General features: G+C 42.7%; 1 protein-coding gene across 1 annotated transcript in view; it reads left to right on the top strand.

Moving 5' to 3' along the window:
• The first annotated feature begins 14406 nt into the window (after positions 1 to 14406).
• GPR161 (G protein-coupled receptor 161) overlaps positions 14407 to 19143 on the top strand; it is a 19457-nt gene continuing 14720 nt past the window's right edge. Inside the window, exons 1-2 of the mRNA XM_018557284.1 lie at positions 14407 to 14765; positions 18075 to 18796. Coding sequence (XP_018412786.1) covers positions 14407 to 14765; positions 18075 to 18796 — 1081 coding nt within the window. The remainder of the gene's footprint in view (positions 14766 to 18074; positions 18797 to 19143) is intronic.

Genomic DNA, 19143 nt, shown 5'->3' with positions numbered 1-19143 from the left:
TGAGATTCCCCCTTACTTCCTGTTCTGGTCAAGCAGTTTTCACCAAACAGGAAGTAAGCTAAACGCTCCATTGTTAAAACAGACAGAAGTAAAAACACATTTTTTTGTTTAATACTATGAGGTGAGTGAAAAGCACTCACCTCATAGTTCTCCTTTAAGTCGAGGTAAGCTAGAACCCCTGTCAGCATTTTATTGCTTCCCCATTTGGAGATCTACCCTCACTTACTTTCTGGTAAAACCGTGTCATCAGAACAGGAAATAAGGGCAAATCTCTGCCCCAGATAGCAGTTAAACAATGCCAGGGTTTCTTAACCTTTCGCACTCCATCACAAACTAGAAAAAAACTTTTTCTTATAGATACACTTTAATTAGCAGCAGCAGAATGTGCGGAGTTGTATAGCACAAAGCTGACAAAATGTGCTTTATCTGATCTATACAATGTAACAGCACAATGTGAGAACATGCTAAGGGCTCATGTATGGGCATTCTTGTCAAATGCAGCCATTTTCGTTTTCAATGAGCGACTGACAAGAAAAGACTGCTTTTGATCTGTTTTGCCTGCTGTCCAAACCCACCCGAATAGGACCTGCTGAGGCTGCAGAAATGCAAAACAAAGCAGGTCACGCACAGCCTTCAACCTGCCATGTACACTACTCCATTCAAAGCAATGGCAATTTGCTAACCTGAGTTTGAAGTGTGTTTTACCTTTCAAGCACAGAAAACAACGCCCTTCTACATAAGCCTTTGAAAGCAAAATTGGGGGAATTTATCAACACTGAAGCAGACAGAATCTGCAGCATTTGCCCATAGCGACCAATCCGTTTCTCTTTTCACTTTGTACACCCCTTAATGACCGAGGCCTTTTTTTTTTTCCACCCATGATATAATCCACATTTTAGGCTGGAAAATCACTTCAAAGCACCAAATATTATATATCTTCTGAAAGCCAAGACACTGTAGAATGCAATGGCGGCAGTTGCAATTTTTTATGTTGCACAATATTAGCGCAACTTATTATCAAATCCAAACATTTTATGAAAAATGCACTTAAGTTAAATCTAGTGCCCCAAAACACAATAAAATAACCATTTTGTTTTAGAAAATATAAAAGATGAGGTTACAACAAGTAAATAGATACCCAACATGCACAGGTTAAAAATTTGGTGTGGCGACAAAATTCAGTACCCCAAAAAGTCCATAGTCAACGTTTTAAAAGCCCCCACAGGTCATCAATTTTGAGTTGTGCATAAATATTGGCCATAGAATTATTGCTCTCACTCTGGTGTGTGCGGCGATACCCAACATGTGTAGCGCGATCGTTTTCGTACGTAGGTGCACCCGACACATGTTTATGTGAAGACGCACATGCTCACGGGGGCAGGGGACTTTAAACAAAAAAATGCAATAATTTTTACATTTATTTCATTTAATATTTTTTAAAAACATTTTAATTTTTTACTTTAATTGCTATCACATAGAGGGGGTCATCTAGCCCCCCATTTGATAGCATAATGGTGGTGACAGGTACTCTTTAAGGTGATACTGGGGGTCCAAAAGACCCCTACTGTCACCTTTTCCAAAAATGCAACTTTGCCTGTCTAGGCAAAAATCCTAGCACCGGCCCTGGGTCCAGGCACTGCAGGCCCATGGCCTAATATGTGGGGTGGATGAAGCTAAGACATACGGGTCTATTCACTAAGCTGCTGAAGGGGTCCTTGGGCCGAAGCTAGCCGAAGCTACGGCTAGATCCTTCGGCAGCTTCGTGAATAGACCCCATAGTTTGTTTTCTTTCCTGTCATCTTTTTAATTTCATCATATGCCTTCTATGGGATTTATAACATAAAGACAGTTGTAAGCTAGGTAGCGTGGGTTATAAGTACCACTCATGGCCCCTGACCGATACTATTGTAGCAAATGGCTCGTATAGATAACAACATACCAACTTCATTGTGACATTCTCTCTATTCTTGTGCACTCTACAAATAATATAAAACAAAAAAAGTTGGAGAGATAGCTGGAGAGTGTAGAGATCAGCAGCAGTAAGGGATACTGCAACACTTTTTCTGTGAGATTGAGGGGACTTATCTTAAAAAGGACTAAAACTGCATTTGAAAGATATTCTGCATCTCCTGAAGAAGCGCTTTTCAGCGTGAAACGTTGAGCAAAGAATATACTCCTCCATTTTGAACTATTTTTTATGAATTTTGGACATTTCCTGAATCATGTTATTACTCTAATCATTTAATCATGTATTCTTGAATGGGTTGTTCATAAATGGAGTGAGAAAAGAATGTACTCCTCCATTTTCAATTATCTTCAATGATTTATGCACATTTCCTTATTAAGTTATTACTCTAATTATCCAATCATGTATCCTTGAATGGGTTGTTCATAAGTGGAGTGAGTTTCCCAGGAGTTATCTGATCAGCTGGTTGCTTTTACATTAATGTATTGTATATGAATTAAATATTTTTTTAAATATAATTATTTAAAACACTTTTTTACTCCCAATTGCCTTGGAGTTGTCATTTGGTGCCTAAAAAAACCCATCTTTTCCTTTCTCTGTTACTAATATAAAACAATGTAATATAATAAACACACTAATAATATAAAAGCAGTTTACATATGCTACCTTGTATAGTATATTCTTCAGATGTAAATAACACACCTTCACTTACATTTTTCTTCAATTTGAGACCAAGATAAAAACATTGAGCTACATGACAGCATAAACTGGAAATGTGTATACTTTTTATACAAATTATTTAATAAATACATGTAATAAAAATCTAATACAGTTTAAAAATTGGAAAGTAATTAATAACAAACAATAATTTAATAAAAAATGTGCCTCACCTCTTTTCATCCAATGCATATGTGAAGTGCTAGATGAAGAAACTATACTGTATACTGTTGCTGCTGTATGGTGCTGTTTGCAAGTGTGCAAAATCTTCTTATACTTAATCTGATTACTGCTAGCTGACATAGAGCATTCATTTATTCACATCAGCCGGCCTTGCATGGCCTTCATTTTAGAGAAATGTATTTGAATTAATTAGGCAGACTTAACATTTCTTACAGTGCTGTTCCACAATAGCTATTTATCAGCTTTTGCTGACACATTGGGTGGAATTTAGCAAAGCAATTGTGACTGTTTTAGCCTCTTAGATCTTTTTTTTTTTTTTTATTTCGGTGCACATCTATTTAGCCGCTCCTTACAACATGTGTGCCTGTTTTGACCAGAGTTTGCACTATTTTTCCGAAAACACGTGTTTTGCGAAAGTTCGCAACTGTTTACATCTGCACTTGTCCCGCGGCTGTCTGGACCTGGAGCATCACCTAACAAAACAATTGCTACTTACTTAACCACCTTCCGTCCATGGCCGTTTGTGAACGGCCGGACGGACGTCTGCTAGGAGCGGGAGGGCGTCTTAAGACGTCCTGCCCCTCCCCCCTCTCGTGTGCGGCACTCAGCGCGCACACGAGAGGGAAAACTGTGAGCATGTAAACAGCCAGCGATGGCTGTTTACATACAAGCGATCGGGCGTCTCTAGAGACGCCCGATCGCTTGCAGGAGCTGCGGGTGTGCGGCCTCCCCACCCCCCCGTACCTCTGTCCCGCTGTCTCCTCGTCGCCGCTGCCGGTCCGTGATCCGATGTGGCCGGTGCAGGTGGGACAGGCACGGCGACGCTCTAACAGCAGATCAAAGGGAGATCATTACTCGATTTCCCTTTGATCTCTCTTCCTGTCCCCGAATGCAGGAAGTGATGTATATTACATCACTTCCTGCATTCAGTGTCACTCTCCGGTGCAGAACACCGGAGAGAAGCTGATGAAGCAGATCTCTGCTTCATCAGCTTCTGTGGGGGTCCCTAGGTGACATCAGAGGTCTTGGAGACCCCTGATGTCTCCATAAAGAGGACCTGTTTGGTGAACTGGCTATTACATAGGGGATTTCTTAATCCCCTATGTTATAGCAATAAAGTTGTCTAAAAAAAGTTAAAAAAAAAAAATAATACAGCATTAAAAAAAATAAAGAAGCTAAAAAAAATATTCACAAATAATAATTAAAAAAAATAACACAAAAAATGTTTTAAAGTCCCCCGCCCCCCCACATACACATGCAAACATGCGTCGGGTGCGCCTATGTACGAAAACGACGATTGCGCCCATTATGCAGCACATGTTACATATCGCCGCGAACGTCGGAGTGAGAGCAATAATTTTAGGGCCATCAATCACTGATAACACTAAACTGATGAGCGGTAAAAACGTTTAAAGTGTCGCCTATGGCCAATTTTGGTTGCGGCCGTTTTCTGCGTTTTCACCCCAAAAAAATAAAATAAAAACCCCAGCGGTGATTAAATACCACCAAAAGAAAGCTCTATCTGTCCCCAAAAAATGGTATAAAATTCATTTCAGTACAGCGTTGCATGACGGAATAAACGTCAGCCAAAGTACCGCAGCGCTGAACACTGAAAAATGGCCTGGGCAGGAAGGGGGTGAAACACCGCGGTCTTCAAGTGGTTAAGAAGTCCCCAAGACCACTTCAAGAAGCGACAATTAAGCTTTTTGCCTGGAGCTATGAGTCTTCTTTCCTGCAGTCTTTCATCTCATCTATTTCTCATTTATGAACAACATTACACCAGTAACATAAATCTGGCACAAATATATCCCATGCTACCATATGCGAGTTCAAACACTCGCAATTGCTATGATAAATTCCCCCCAATGTGGTTTTTTTTTTTTTTCCTAACCACTTGACCGAAGCAATTTTGGAATTTTTTATACACCTATAGATTATGTGCAGATTTTCTATGGTCAGGTTGAAAAAGTGCATCACATTCTCCCATCTACGCTAAACTGTGTAGATGGAGGAATCTCCCACTGGTCCAAGCTTTAGTATCTTGCTAGTCAGCCCCACTGGCTCTCAAAATACCTGAACAATGCCTGCATCCAATCGGATTGCTCAGGTATTTTGACAGCCAGTGGGGCCGCCTAGCAGATACTGATGCTTGACCCAGCGGGAGATTCCTCCATGCACACAGTTTAGCGTAGATGGAGGAATCTGTTGCACTTTTTCCATCTGACCATAGAACATTTGCAGATAATCTACAGGTGTAGGGCCAGTTTTTAAATTTGAATTTTTAAATTCCCACCAAACAATTCTATATTTTCTGAAAGAAGACGACCTGTAGAATAAAATATGCTAGATGCAACTTATTATGTTGCACGATATTTGCACAAATGTTTATTAAAATCCATATTTTTAGAAAGAAATAAACTAAAATACATTTTAGTGCACACACATACAATATAATACCCATTATTTTGTAAAATATAAAAGATGGGGTTGTGTCCAGTAAATGGATACCAAATATGTCAACCTTAAAATTGCATGACCGTGAGATGGCAAAAAATTACGGCATCCAAAATTGCTCATAGGCGGCTTTTTGAAAGCCTTTAAAGCTCATCAATTTTTAGTCAACAGTATATGATGGTCCTAGAATGATTTATCTTTCCAATTTTAAAACCAATATGTAACATGTGTTGCGTAATTTTGGTTTTCCCATGTATGAGTATGCAATGCGTGGGAGGGAGAGAACTTTACATTTTTTGTTTTATTTACACTTACCTATAATGCTGTCACAAGCCCCCTATGTGATAGGTCCTCTTTATGAAGACAACAGTGGTCTATTAGACCCCTAATGCCACCTATTGACCCCAGAAAAGCTGATGAAGCACAAATCGTGCTTCACCCGCTTCTTCTCTGGCCACAGCAGGCAGAGAAATGACAGCCTGAAACAGAAAGTGACAAAATCTTCATCGCTTTGGGGTTCAGTAACTGGAGGGGAGATCAGACAGGGGATTTGTGCTGATCTCCCACAGGTCCACCAACAGACACCCATCATACCGGTCGCAGGCCAGCACCAGGCACAGTCCAGGTTAGCTAGCAGTGGTGGCAGAGAGAAAGGGGGGTGTCACAGTTTTCAGTACCATACAAGTAATCACTTGTATGTAAAAGCAGGGTGCTGACTGCAAAAAAGGTGCCAAGATCGCGGCTGCTGCTGCCGCCATGATCTTGGTATTAGCCACTGCAGTACCATACATTTATATCTGTACGTCGGTACTGAAGTGGTTAAAGGGGTTTCCACACTTTAATTATTAAAACTAATTTATGAAAAAAACCTGTCATGGGAGATAAACGGGGGCTGCCATTACTGACCTCCTTGGAAATGCTACTTGCATGGCTGTTATGCCACTCTGCTGGATTTCATACTTTATGACTTGCAGCCAATGGTTCGGTAGTGGACCCCAGTGTCCTCCTTCAGATACTCACATGAATCTGCTAAGCTGAAAGGTACATGTGGTTTCCTGTTCTGGGTGAATGCAGTAAAGACTTTCCACTGGAAGGATTAGCGATCACTGTATGCATGCACTGGGAGAACAGGATCAGACAGGAGGAATCTCATAATTTCCTATGGTGCCCGCTCACATCTATGCAATTTGCTGTTGTGCATTTTTAAAAATGCTGTATTTGCTTTCTTTGGTGCAACAAAGTGCATTTTTGGCCCCATAAACCTCAATGGAATTGCATCAAAAAACCACATGTAAATGTGTTTTATCACATTTTTTATGCCTATTGGGCTTAACGAGGGTCCTCCAATGCAACTTCTACTCAAACAGGCTGCAGAGGAAATGAAGACAAGACTACAGAATTATGGATGTTGAAGCTTTCACCTGCCTAATTTTTGTAAGGACATTGCTGTATGATCTAACCCACCAGCAATATAAAGATTAAAGTGTCAGATGGCATGGGATAAATGATGTGACGTGTGGACGATTGCGACGTTTACTCCTTCTTACGCAACACCACACAATGTAAGTTCATTTTATTAGTATAGATGGACGCAGCATCTTCGCTTCCTCTTTTCTGCCATGAAACCTGGACACAGCATTCAAAACCCGGACTGTCCGGGTGAATCCTGGACAGGTGGCAACCCTACATGATGAACCCCTCTAAATCCTGTCCACCACAAACAGTGCTGGCACCCCCTTCTTCCATTTAAAAAAATACAATCTCTTATCTTCTGGTCTACAACAAAATGGCCGCCATCCCTGCTGAACTGAGACTTTCCGCTCTCACACTGCTGCGCAGGCGCAGTGACGAAAGTTCGAGACTGACCAGCATTCTTACACTGACAGCTGGTGCACGCGCACTCGCTCCATCTGCTCTAAGTCTCCTACTGGCAAGTCCCGGTCCCGTCACGGCACCAGTTGGAGATCTCGACCGAACACCGACTTGTGGTCCGTCACTTCCGGCTAGTAGAACGTCACATCCGGGCGCCGGGGCACAATTTGCGGTCCCTGTATAGTAACAACCTCCTGGTCCATTATTTCGAGGCTTGGATGGCAAGAACGGGCTGCAGCTACAAGGCTCCCGAGAACCACGGGAGGGCAGGTAAGCACATCTAGGAGAGAACACAGGCGGCACAGCAGTAATCGCAGGGGGAGACAGCCGGTGAAGCAGTGGGTAGCTGGGACAGCACCCTGCAGAGCACACACCACGCAGCCAGAGTGAGTAAAATAAGCGGGGAAAGAGTGTCAGTAGCGGCCAGGACGGTAGGATTGGCAGTGCACGCGACCCGATCAGCATCCTTTAAAGCTCCAGTGACACAGGGAGGACATGTAGAGCAGGAAACGTCCGTAAGCAGGTCCGCAGCCAGTCTTCACACCCAGGAGAACCAGCCCGAAGCAGTAGTTCAAGCGTGGTATCCATCTTACCTTGCAGGAAAGAGATCCTTCGCCCAACAGGATGGCGAGACCCAAGGGGAGAAGCTGGAGTTTCATTCTGAAAGTGAATGTGAAGATCCAGCGTCTGGAACGCACGCTATCACTGGAGCACAAGTTGCTGTCATCCACCTAATTAGAGTCCGTAGTTGGTGTGATCTCCTCTGAGCATATGTGTGAGGTGCTATCATAGGCAGTGGCGTCACAAGGGGGGTGCGGCCCACACCTGGGTGTCAGTCATTGACTGACAGTCATTTTGGTGTCACCCCTTCTAAAACGTCGGGCACTCTGTCATGGACCGAGAGCCCGACAGTGTCAGGAGAGATGAGGGGACCCGGCGTCATACCTCATCCCGCCGAGTGAATGCCCCCTCCTCTCTCTGCCGGCGCCCATCACCAAGATGGCTGCCGGCAGGAGTCCATCAGATGGCCGTGCATGCGCGATGATGTCATTGCGTGAGGTGACGTCACGCGTAATGACGAAACGGGGTGTCACCCGGTCTAGAGACCGGGTGACACCTGGCCTCGTGACGCCCGTGATCATAGGGACATGCTTCAGGAAAGAACAGGCATATGACTGGATCAGAGGCACTTGTGCTCCAGGGATGGTGTGCATTCCAGACACTGAGAGGGGAATTTATCAAAACTGGAGCAGACAAAATCTGGAGCAGTTGCCCATAGTAACCAATCAGCTTCTCTCTTTGGTTTGTTCAGTCGAGCTTTGAAAATGAAAGCTAGAAACTGATTGGCTGCCATGGGCAACTGCTCCAGTTTTGATAATTTCCCCTCGCTATCTTCAGTTCCAGGGGGAACCTCTGGCTTCCTCCCTAAAGTCCCGCCATCCTGTTGATTTTGTGTACATTGGGAAGCACTGATCTTCTCTTCAGATACATATATGCCAGGCTTTCGTTTGTGTGTGAATTTTATTTGAATAATAAATACTACACTATGCCAGTACGTCGCTCTTCCATTTATATCTTGTAATAAAGAAACTCCTATTTCCTATAAACGTATTCCAGGACAGCATCATGAGATGGAATCTCCTCCCCCAGACACAGGAAAAGATGTTGAGGGGCACTCTTACAGTCTGGGTAGTGAACAGTGTATTTATGGTTACTTAGTTCTTCTCTTGCAGGCTAAGGCTTCCGATAAAACGAAGGTGGCCCCCAAGAAAAAATGTGCTGTTTATAAAGTCAAGCTAAGCTCTAACTATACTAAATCTGTGTGTCAGAAATGTATTGACAATCTTCTTAGGGAAGAATCCACAAATAAACGATGAGGAGAAGCGCTGCAAACCAACAAAGAGGGGGGGAACCAGTTCTGATTTTAGGGTCCGAGTGAAATGTTCAATGGTTGATCCGATTTTGTCCCAGAAAACATAAATGTGTGGTATAAGGTTGAGGTTATTGTATAGTGCAGATCAAACAAAAATGTAGAAACTTACCAGTTGGTAAGAAGTGTTGCGCAGTCATCGGCGAGGGGTGGCGTCAGTTGTTCCCAAATTCCAAAATCCTGGTGGTTGTGGATGGTGAGGAGGCAGAGTGGTAACTTCTTCAATTGCAGACAGGTTGTCATGGGTGGGTCTGTCCTTGGGAGACCTGTCAGGGTAGTTTCCTGATGACGCTGAGGGTTCTTCCGTGATAAGGAGGTCCGTGAAAACTGCTTTCTGAAGGGTTCTTCCGTGACAGGGAGATCGTTTATTTGCTTATTCCATCATTTGGACACCCCGGTCCGGATGCCTCTGATATACACTTAGGGAAGAATCCACAGCTGCTTGCAGTAATCTATTAGCTACTGTAAAAGAGGAGTTAGCCTCCACTTTTCATTCCTTCAGATCAGTATTGGAGGGTTTTAGGCCTGCTGCCTCTGGGCCATTTCCTGCTCCTATCAGTACTGCCCAGGTTGGCCCTGTGGGGTCCTCAGGGGTGTCGGAACAGGAGGATCCTGGTGAACCAGGTCCGTCCCATAATTTTACCCAAGATGACGTTTCAGGCACCTCCCAGGTATAAGCTGTCTTTGGAAGATGTGGATGACTTACTGGCTGCCACTTATAGTACATTAGAGATTCCGGCAGAACGTGTTCAGTTGTCTGGACACGATCTCATGTATTAGGGTTTACAACTTCAGAAATCTAAAGTTTTTCCTGTACATAAGGTTCTATCTGATGCTATTCTCAGAGAATGGGCAGACCCTGAGAAAAAGCCTCTCAGATCTGGTAATCTAAAGCGCAGATTTCCTTTTGACGATGACCCCGCTTGGTTTGGAACAAAATTCCAAAGCTGGATGCTCCTTTGGCTAAGGTGTCCAAGAAGTCGGATTTAGCCTTTGGGGACATGGGTGTTCTCAAGGACCCTATGGACAAGAAGATAGAGGTTCTATTGAAAAGAGTTTGGGATTCTTTATTAAAATTGAATCCCACTCTGCCTACAACATGTGCAGATAGAAACTCTGAGTTTTGGCATTCACAATTGAAAATACATTTGTTAGCGGGAACCCCAGGAGAACAGCTCCTGTAGTTACTACCAATGCTTCTTAAAGCTGTTGGCTATATTGCGGATGCCTCAGCTGAATCGTTTAAGATGACAGCCAGGTCCTCTGCTCTCAACTTCTCTCACAAGGCTTTTATGGCTGGAGGCCTGGGAGGGGGATGCTGCCTCAAAATTAAGGTTATGTAACCTGCCCTTTTCAGGAGATTTGCTTTTTGGGGCAGAGTTGGGAACTATTCTGGAAAGAACCGCAGACAAGAAAAGCATTTCCAGAGAAAAAGCCCTTTTTTTCGAGAAATAGACCGCAGGAAAATCCCAAGAAACATTGGTCAGGCCAGAAGGGCAGAGGTAGAGAGGGGGTATTCTTTTTACAAGTGATTCAGAATGGAGTCAATTTTCTCAATCATAATTCTTCTGCAACCAGGGGCTTACATGGCTACTCTGGATTTGAGGGATGCTTACCTGCATATCCTATTCATCCAGCTTTTCAACAATTTCTCCGCTTAGCAGTGAAGATGGGTCCAGTTATTCACCACTACCAGTGGCTCTCCCGTTTGGTCTATCCTCGGCCCCTCGCATTTTCTCGAAGGTATGGGGGAGGCTCTGGTAACCCTGAGACTGCAGGGAGTCAACATCATTCCCTATTTAGACGACATCTTGCTGTCGGCAACTTCTGCCAGTCAGTTGGAGAAGGATTTTATGGTAACTCGTGGATGGTCGCAGGAACTGGGGTGGATTTTAAATCTTCAAAAATCCCATCTAGTGCCATTACTTACTGGGTTATGTTTTAGATACGGTGGAATAAAAGACTTTCCTTCCTCAGGAATAGATTGTAAAGGTTTCTTCGGCGGTCAGTCACCTTCAGGGCAGTCATCCTGTATCCTTAAGGCACATATCAGTACTGGGGCTCATGACTGCTTGTTTGCCGGCAGTAAAGTGGGCTCATTTTCATCAGAGATGTTTTGCAGCAGTTTTTTTTGAGAAAGTGGAATTGAGCTCTTGACAGTTTGGACTCTCCGATTCCTCTTCCTTCCTCAGTAAAGAGAAGTCTGTGGTGGTGAACTCGGACACAACTTCAGTCGGGTCTTTAGTGGGTCTTTCAAGCCACCATAAAACTGACAACCGATGCAAGCTCTTGGCGGTGGGGAGCTCATCTGGGAGCGGAGTTGGCTCAGGGGCGCTGGTCTCTAAGAGTGTCAGGAATGTCCTCAAATTGGAAGGAATTGAAAGCAATCGCAAATGCAATCAAAATTTTTGAGGACAAGCTGAAAGGACACCATCTCTTGATATTCTCAGACAACATCACTTCAGTTGCCTATCTAAACAAGCAGGGAGGCACGAGAAGTTTGCCTCTGCAGATTCTAGCCAGGGAAATATTTTCCTGGCCAGAGGTGAACCTGGCCTCCTTGGCGGCAGTGCACCTGAAGGGAACCCACAATCTCTTGGCAGATTACCTAAATTGTCATCAGATACTTCAGGACGAGTGGGGTTTAAACAAGGAGATTCTTTTCACGCCTGTCAAAAGTGCGCTCCTCCAGTAGTGGATCTCTTTGCTTCACAGGAGAATACAAAGATGAAACCGTTTTCTACCTGCTTCCAGGAGATTCCGCCTTGGCGGTGGATGCTCTGTGGAACCTGTGGAATTTTCCTCTGTGTTACACCTTCCACCCAATACATCTCTTTCCCAAAGTTCTTCAGAAGTTTTATGTTGGAGGAGACCGAGCTAATGTTAATTGCGCTTTATTGGCCGAAAGGAGCCTGGTTTACTCTACTGCTTTCCCTCACGGATTGCCCACCTTGGATTCTACCTCCCAGGCCAGATCTCATATCCCAGGGCCCGGTGCTGCATCCGGTGGTTCTCAGATTCAGGCTAGCATCCTTCAATCTGAGGAAGAAATATTAAGGGCTAATGGTCTTTCCAGCAGGGTCATTGATACGCTTCTTTTATAGTCGTAAGCCAGTGACGCGAAAGATTTATGGCAAAGTTTGGAAAACGTATAACTCATGGAGAGCTAAGTGTAACGGAGATTCTGGGGTTCCAGCCATTTTGGATTTCCTCCAGGAGGGAGCTAGTAAGGGTTTAGCGCTTAGTCCTCTTAAAGTACAGGTGTCGGCACTTAGTGTTTTTCTTCAGTTGTCTCTGGCCGAAGAGTTTTTATAGCTTGATTTATTTAAAGACCTTAGAAGGATCAGGCCTGTGGCAATGAGAACAATTCCTCAGTGGGATTTGTCTACGGTACTACAGGGGCTCACAGTTCCATTTTTTGAGCCCTTGCATGAATCCTCACTTCGAAATCTCACCTTTTTTAAAGATAATTTTTCTTATTGCCATAACTTCAGCCTGTAGGATAAGTATGCTCCAAGCGCTGTCTATCAGGGAGCCATTCTTATTAATTAAGGATCGGGTAATCCCAAGGACAGATCCTGCTTTTTTTTGCCAAAGGTATCTTCAAATTTCCACAGAGTGCAGGAGATTCTCCTACCTACTCTATGTTCTAATCTAGCTAGTAATAAGGAGTTGACGTTTAGATGTTTGGACGTTAGATGTTGTCTGCTTCGTTACTTGCAGGTATCTAAGGAATTTCGGAAACCAGAGACGCTTTTTGTTCTATTTTTGGGTAGATCTAAGGGGGAGCAGGCTTCTAAATCATTTTTAGCTAGATGGTTAAGACCGGTTATTATGGAAGCTTATACTGTTTTGAAAATGCCTCCTTCTTCCTTCATAAATGCACATTCAACTTGAGCCTCAGCAGCCTCCTGGGCCAAAAGAGCTGGTGCAAGCCCGGAACAGATTTGCAAAGCAGCAACATGGTCAAGCTTTTCTACCATTGCTAAACATTGTCGCTTAGATCTCAATTCTGCAGGGGATCAGGCATTTGGTCGTAAGGTACTACAAGCTGTGGTTTTGGGTTTGGGTAAGTTCTTGGTTATCCTCTTGTGATGCTGTCCTGGAAGACTTTTATAGGAAATCCAGAGTTAGGACTTACTGGTAACTCCTCTATTTCCAATAGTCTTCCAGGACAGCAGCCGCCCACCCATTGATGCTTGTTGTTTTTGGTGGTGGTGTTTGCTTTTTTTCCCAGTTTTTCCTTTGGTTCTCATAATGACTGAGGGACTGGAGAGAAGAGGCGGACCTTTTAAAGCTATAGTGTGACGTGTTTCCTGTGTCTGGGGGAGGAGATTCCATCTCGTGATGCTGTCCTGGAAGACTATTGGAAATAGAGTTATCGCTAAGTCTTAACTCTGGGGGGGGGGGGTTTCTCTAATCCTTTCTCCACAATGGTATGTGGTATCACTGGAGTCTACAGTAGGGTAGGTTTGCGTTTCTTTGTGGTACAGCAACTGGCTCCATCCACTATCTCATCACCGTACAACTATTGAGCCCAATTTCACACTGGGAATTGCAGTGATTTTAGATGTGGTGAGAGGATGTTGTGCATGCTTGTTCTTAAACAAAGTGGAGCTAAACAACAATAATACATTCGGAGCAGACAGGCAGTTTATTGCACAAGAGACACAAATGTACCTGCTTGTATACAATTAAATAGGGTTTTGTTTAAAATTATTTTTTTGTGTCGGGACAAGTAAATTGGGCCCACGCTTTAGTCCTTGGACAAGTAGTTTTTGATAAAAATGTTGACACCCTTGATGCAGATAGAACGACAGAATGAAGGGTGGACCAGGCATCCGACACACTTAAGCTGGGTACAGACGTAGGGAATTTTCACTGTGTTGGTGGCCCTATTCCTGTGACAGAAGTCGATCATTACTCATTAGATTGAATTTTACTGAAGGAACATGTTGCAAATTCTTCAGCCGATCAGCTGCTAAGAGGGAGTTGTGAAAAGCTTATGACCTCTGCACTGTCTAGCCAGAGAAATTGAAACCAAGAGGTCATGGAGAATCCCCCTGCACAGATGTTGGGAGGCCTGGAAAAGCCACAGGACAGATTTGTTTTTTAATGCACTATTTTTAACTTGCCACTTTAGAGTGTTTACATAAAAAAAAATATATTAGGTCTGCTTTTAAATATTCTGCATATTGCTGTGATTTATGTTTTGTTTTCAATGTTATTTTGTTGTCTTCCAGGTCCCCAGCATGTTTCAAACCGGATTGCTTTGTGATTGACAATGAGCATCAACTCTTCTGCAGGAAATGGTGTGGGAAACGAAACTGCTGAAAATGGGGCTACTATAGTAGCCGAATCCATAGCTATAATCATCATTGACATTCTGATATGTCTGGGCAACCTGGTCATCGTGATCACATTGTACAAGAAGTCATATTTGCTTTCCCTCAGCAACAAGTTCGTATTTAGCCTGACGTTATCCAATCTGCTGCTGTCCATTCTGGTGCTTCCATTTGTTGTTGTCAGCTCAATATTGAGAGAATGGATATTTGGAGTAGTGTGGTGCAATTTCTCAGCCCTTCTTTATATGCTGATCAGCTCTGCCAGTATGCTTACTTTGGGCATTATAGCAATAGACAGGTAAGTCGTGTTAACCGTCAGCATACTTCTGTTTACTTAAGTAGTAGCTCAAACTTTTATATATTGAGCTTTGGATAACGGGAGGAGGTTAGTATATGTCCTCCTGTGACCCTGAAGAGAACTATGGGGAAAAACACTTAACCCTCAGTTCTCTTTTAAGGTGCTTTAGACAAGAATAAAGTTGTCCAATATTTCAGAATGATTATGTAACATTTAAGAAGAACTCCAGGCACTGCAAGGATTGACTGCTCGCTTATGTCTAGGTGCTAAAAAATTAAGTTATATTCACCTGATCCTCCAAGCTGGCTTGCTGTTAGACCAGTGCTGCTGCTGTCTAAGGATACAGAAATCATGTTTTTATATACTGCAGTGACGTGCGGTACCTCTGGTTCCGGGTGAGGCATTCCCCAGCCTCGCCCCAGCACGTCCGGCTGCAGCCCTGCTACTGCCGGATGAAGCCCCGCCCTGTTGAACGAAACACCACCCCCACCGGACAAAACCCCTGCCCCAAAATTGATCCCCAAGCTAGTGTGAAGGTGGAAGGGAGGAGGCTCCCTGTCCCTCACTTGCTCGTCACTGCTGAGGCATCGAGCGATGGCCTCACTGGGTTTAAAAAAAATAAAATGTTTGCTTTGACCAATGGCGCTTTGTTTATGCGGTTTTTAGACCGTGCATATTCACACACTTGCCTGGTTTAGGGTGCCATTTAACAACAATGACACCACAAGTGCGGCACTCAATTTTTGTGTTTCATTAACATACGCAATTAGCCCATTTTTGCGCATATTCAAGTATGCTACAAGTGTGGAAGGGCCACATCCACTAAGCTGATGTGGGGTCGCTGTTAATGTTCCATGCACTTCACAATGTCAATTTTCTTCTATGTATTAATTTATGCACAAAGGCCAATATCAGCACTTTGGAAAAGGAGACTAACTGATCGGAAGCCGATTAATCGATTATTGAAAAAGTTGACAACTTTTTCAATCGATTATAATCGATTATGTCGATTAGTTGTTGTAGCCCTACACAGACACTTTTTTTTTCTTCTAGAACTGGACTGCACAGCTGTTGCCTCTCAACAGTTGACATGTCCTGCTGCTGCATGGCTGTGTATAGCTTATGTGTCAGCTTTATTTTGCGAAGAGAACAAGTTGGAGTTCAGCTGTTCGAGGCTTGTGACCAGATATGTTTATTGCTTTCACATTCTTAGCAAAATGGCTCTCTGCCTAAAATTCATTAGTGCTGTATCACAATCAACAACAGTTTCTCTTTAATATATTTGTGGCTACCACATCTAACCTATGTTTGAATCAATTAATGGCAATTAAGTACTATAAATCCAGTTTGTTATACCAATGGGAAAATGTTTTAACCCTTACCTGGGCAGAGGTCCATGATGCCTAGGTGCCCTCGACAAATTTGGGAACATCAGCCATGCATTGTTAGCTCACCAATAACTCTTAACAGATTTGCTTACATAGATAATATTGACATGTATTTGTATTTTATTTTTTACATCCGTTTTTATTTGGTAATTTGTAACCTATGCATGTTGGGTATCGTTTTACTCGTTGTAACCTCATCTTTTATAGGTTATTTAAATAATTGGTATTTTGTTGTGTTTTGGGGCATTAAAATAAATTTTTCACTAAATGTTGGGGTTTAATAAGGAGTTGCGCTAATATTGCGCAATATAAAAATTTGCAACTACCACCATTTTATTCTATAGGGTCTTGGCATTCAGAAAATATATAATGTTTGGGGGTTTTAAGTCATTTTCAGGCCTAAAATGTGGAATATAACATGGGTGCAAAAAATGAAAAAAGGGCCTCAGTCATGAAGGGGTTAAATAAAAACACCAGCCTATTGATCACTTGATCGGGAAGCATGCTGATTGAGTTTTTAATTTTAGTTTTTCCACCAGCACAGGAGTAGAGAAGCCATTTTCCAAACTCCATTTGTCTACAGAGGTGATTTCCATCACGTTTGGCGAGATTTTATCTAATTACCTGTTGTCAGTTTTTTTTTTTTTCAATAATGATAAACTATTCTAGCAGCTGGCTTGCAATACATGCTATTATACTGGAATAAATGGTACTGGTTCTCTAAGCATTTATAATAGATCACCCTTTAGGGCCCAGTCACACCATATCCAGTGCGTTCCGGCACATTTTGAGCCTGGGAAGTACTGGATAGCATAAATCAAGCCGGCCTGTGTTCTGTGGTGGGAGGGGGCGTGGTGGTGCCATTCATGTCAATGGCACTGTAGACGCCCTCCCTCCCCCAGTGCAATCGCCTGCACCAGAATGTGTGGTACTAGAATGCCCTGCGTTCTGGTGCAGTGCGATCAGAAAATATTGTAAATGCACTGGATATGGGGTGACTGGGCCCTTAGTATTTATTAGTGTTACTTTTGTGGCACTTGGGTCTTGGAATTGACTCCAGCCAGAGACCGCTTTGTATTTGCATATTCATCATTCATAGTGTATCTATTTAAATGCTAATATCCTGAAACATATTGATGAGAGCTTTGTTCTGCTTATATTCACCTTAAAGTATGATTGTGATTATATAATGATAGGGATGTTATATTGAAAGGTCCACAAAAGTAACTGGTGTAGATGCAATGCATTCCCCATAGAGAGTCCATGAAATGTGTATCTCGCTCCTGCTGCTGTGCTTTAAAGTGACACTAAACTCACGAGATAAATATTAGAAATGCATTCAGGTACCTTTTTTAATTATTAACAAAAATGTATCTTTTTTGTGTATCACTCAGCTGTAGATCCTCAAATCATCTCTGAATTCATGCTGACACTGTCCCACCACTAGTAGCCACCCCTCCAAGCTTGTCCATGATTGACTACAGCCTCAATAGATAGTAGTAAACTAAATATGACTGTAGTCCATCACGGGAGTGAGCTTGGAGTGGTGGCAACTTTTACAACATACACCGGGACCATGGGGAACAAATTAGCCACCCTCCAGAATGAAGGATAGTGTCAATACCGAATTCAGAGATGATTTGAGGATCTACAGCTGATTAATAAGTTACATTTTAAGAGTTAAGGTGCTTGAATACAATTTTAATATTTTACTCCCGAGTTTAGTGTCACTTTAAGGATCTATACTCTGCCAGACCTTATCCAGTACGGCTCTGTTTTTTTTTCCATATTTAATGCCAAAGGCCGCTAGTGCTTTTCTTCTTGCTTGGTTCTGACCTCTAACCCCCATGACATTGTACCATAACTTTTTACATTCCTACAAAATACTTATTTTGATGATTTTTTAAAATTTTCTTTGTAGGTATTATGCTGTTCTTTACCCAATGGTATATCCTATGAAGATCACAGGCAATCGTGCAGTGCTGGCTATAGCATATGTTTGGCTCCATTCTCTCATAGGATGTCTTCCACCCCTCTTTGGTTGGTCCTCGCTGGAGTTTGATAACTTCAAGTGGATGTGTGTAGCTGCATGGCACAAGGAGGCTGGCTATACTGCCTTTTGGCAGATTTGGTGTGCTTTACTGCCTCTCGTCACAATGATGATTTGCTACGGCTTTATATTTCGAGTTGCTCGAATAAAAGCGAGAAAGATCCACTGTGGAACTGTCATTATTGTTCAAGAAGCTCCTCAGAAGAATGGGAGAAAGAATTCCAGTACTTCTACATCTTCGTCAGGGAGCAGGAGAAATGGGTTTTCAAGTATTGTCTATTCAGCCAACCAGTGTAAAGCTTTTATAACAATATTAGTTGTTATTGGTGCTTTCGTGCTTACCTGGGGGCCTTATATGATTGTCATAAGCACTGAGGCCTTATGGGGGAAAAACAGTGTTTCTCCAGTAATTGAGACATTAGCTACTTGGCTATCATTCACAAGTGCAATTTGTCATCCACTTATTTATGGACTTTGGAATAAGACTGTGCGCAAGGAGCTTCTAAGCATGTGTTTTGGCAACAAGTACAGAGATCCATTTCATCAGCAGCATAGGACTTCACGAATGTTTAGCATTTCCAATAGGATAACAGGTAGGTACTGCAGGCTTTAGAATGTAGTTGTAACTATTGTGAAAGCATTTTGTAAGTATTTGAGCACCAGTTCTTGGGCCTGGCTCACACCTACTATACACTGCAAAACTTTACTAGAACTGCAACTAACGATTATTTTCATAATCGATTAGTTAGCCGATTATTAACGTCGATTAATCGGATACATTTAAAAAAAAAGTAATTTATTTAAAATTAAATACAAATGCAGCATTACAGACATAAAGTTTACTTCAGAATTAAACGGGGTGCACATGCACAGGTGCATTTTGGGTGCCATTGAAATGTGTGTGTGTGTGTGTATATATATATATATATATATATATATA

This window comes from Nanorana parkeri, unplaced genomic scaffold, assembly GCF_000935625.1.
Source record: "Nanorana parkeri isolate BGI_ZX_2015 unplaced genomic scaffold, ASM93562v1 scaffold278, whole genome shotgun sequence".
NCBI lineage: Eukaryota > Metazoa > Chordata > Amphibia > Anura > Dicroglossidae > Nanorana > Nanorana parkeri.
This window is presented reverse-complemented; position numbering and strand designations above follow the sequence as displayed.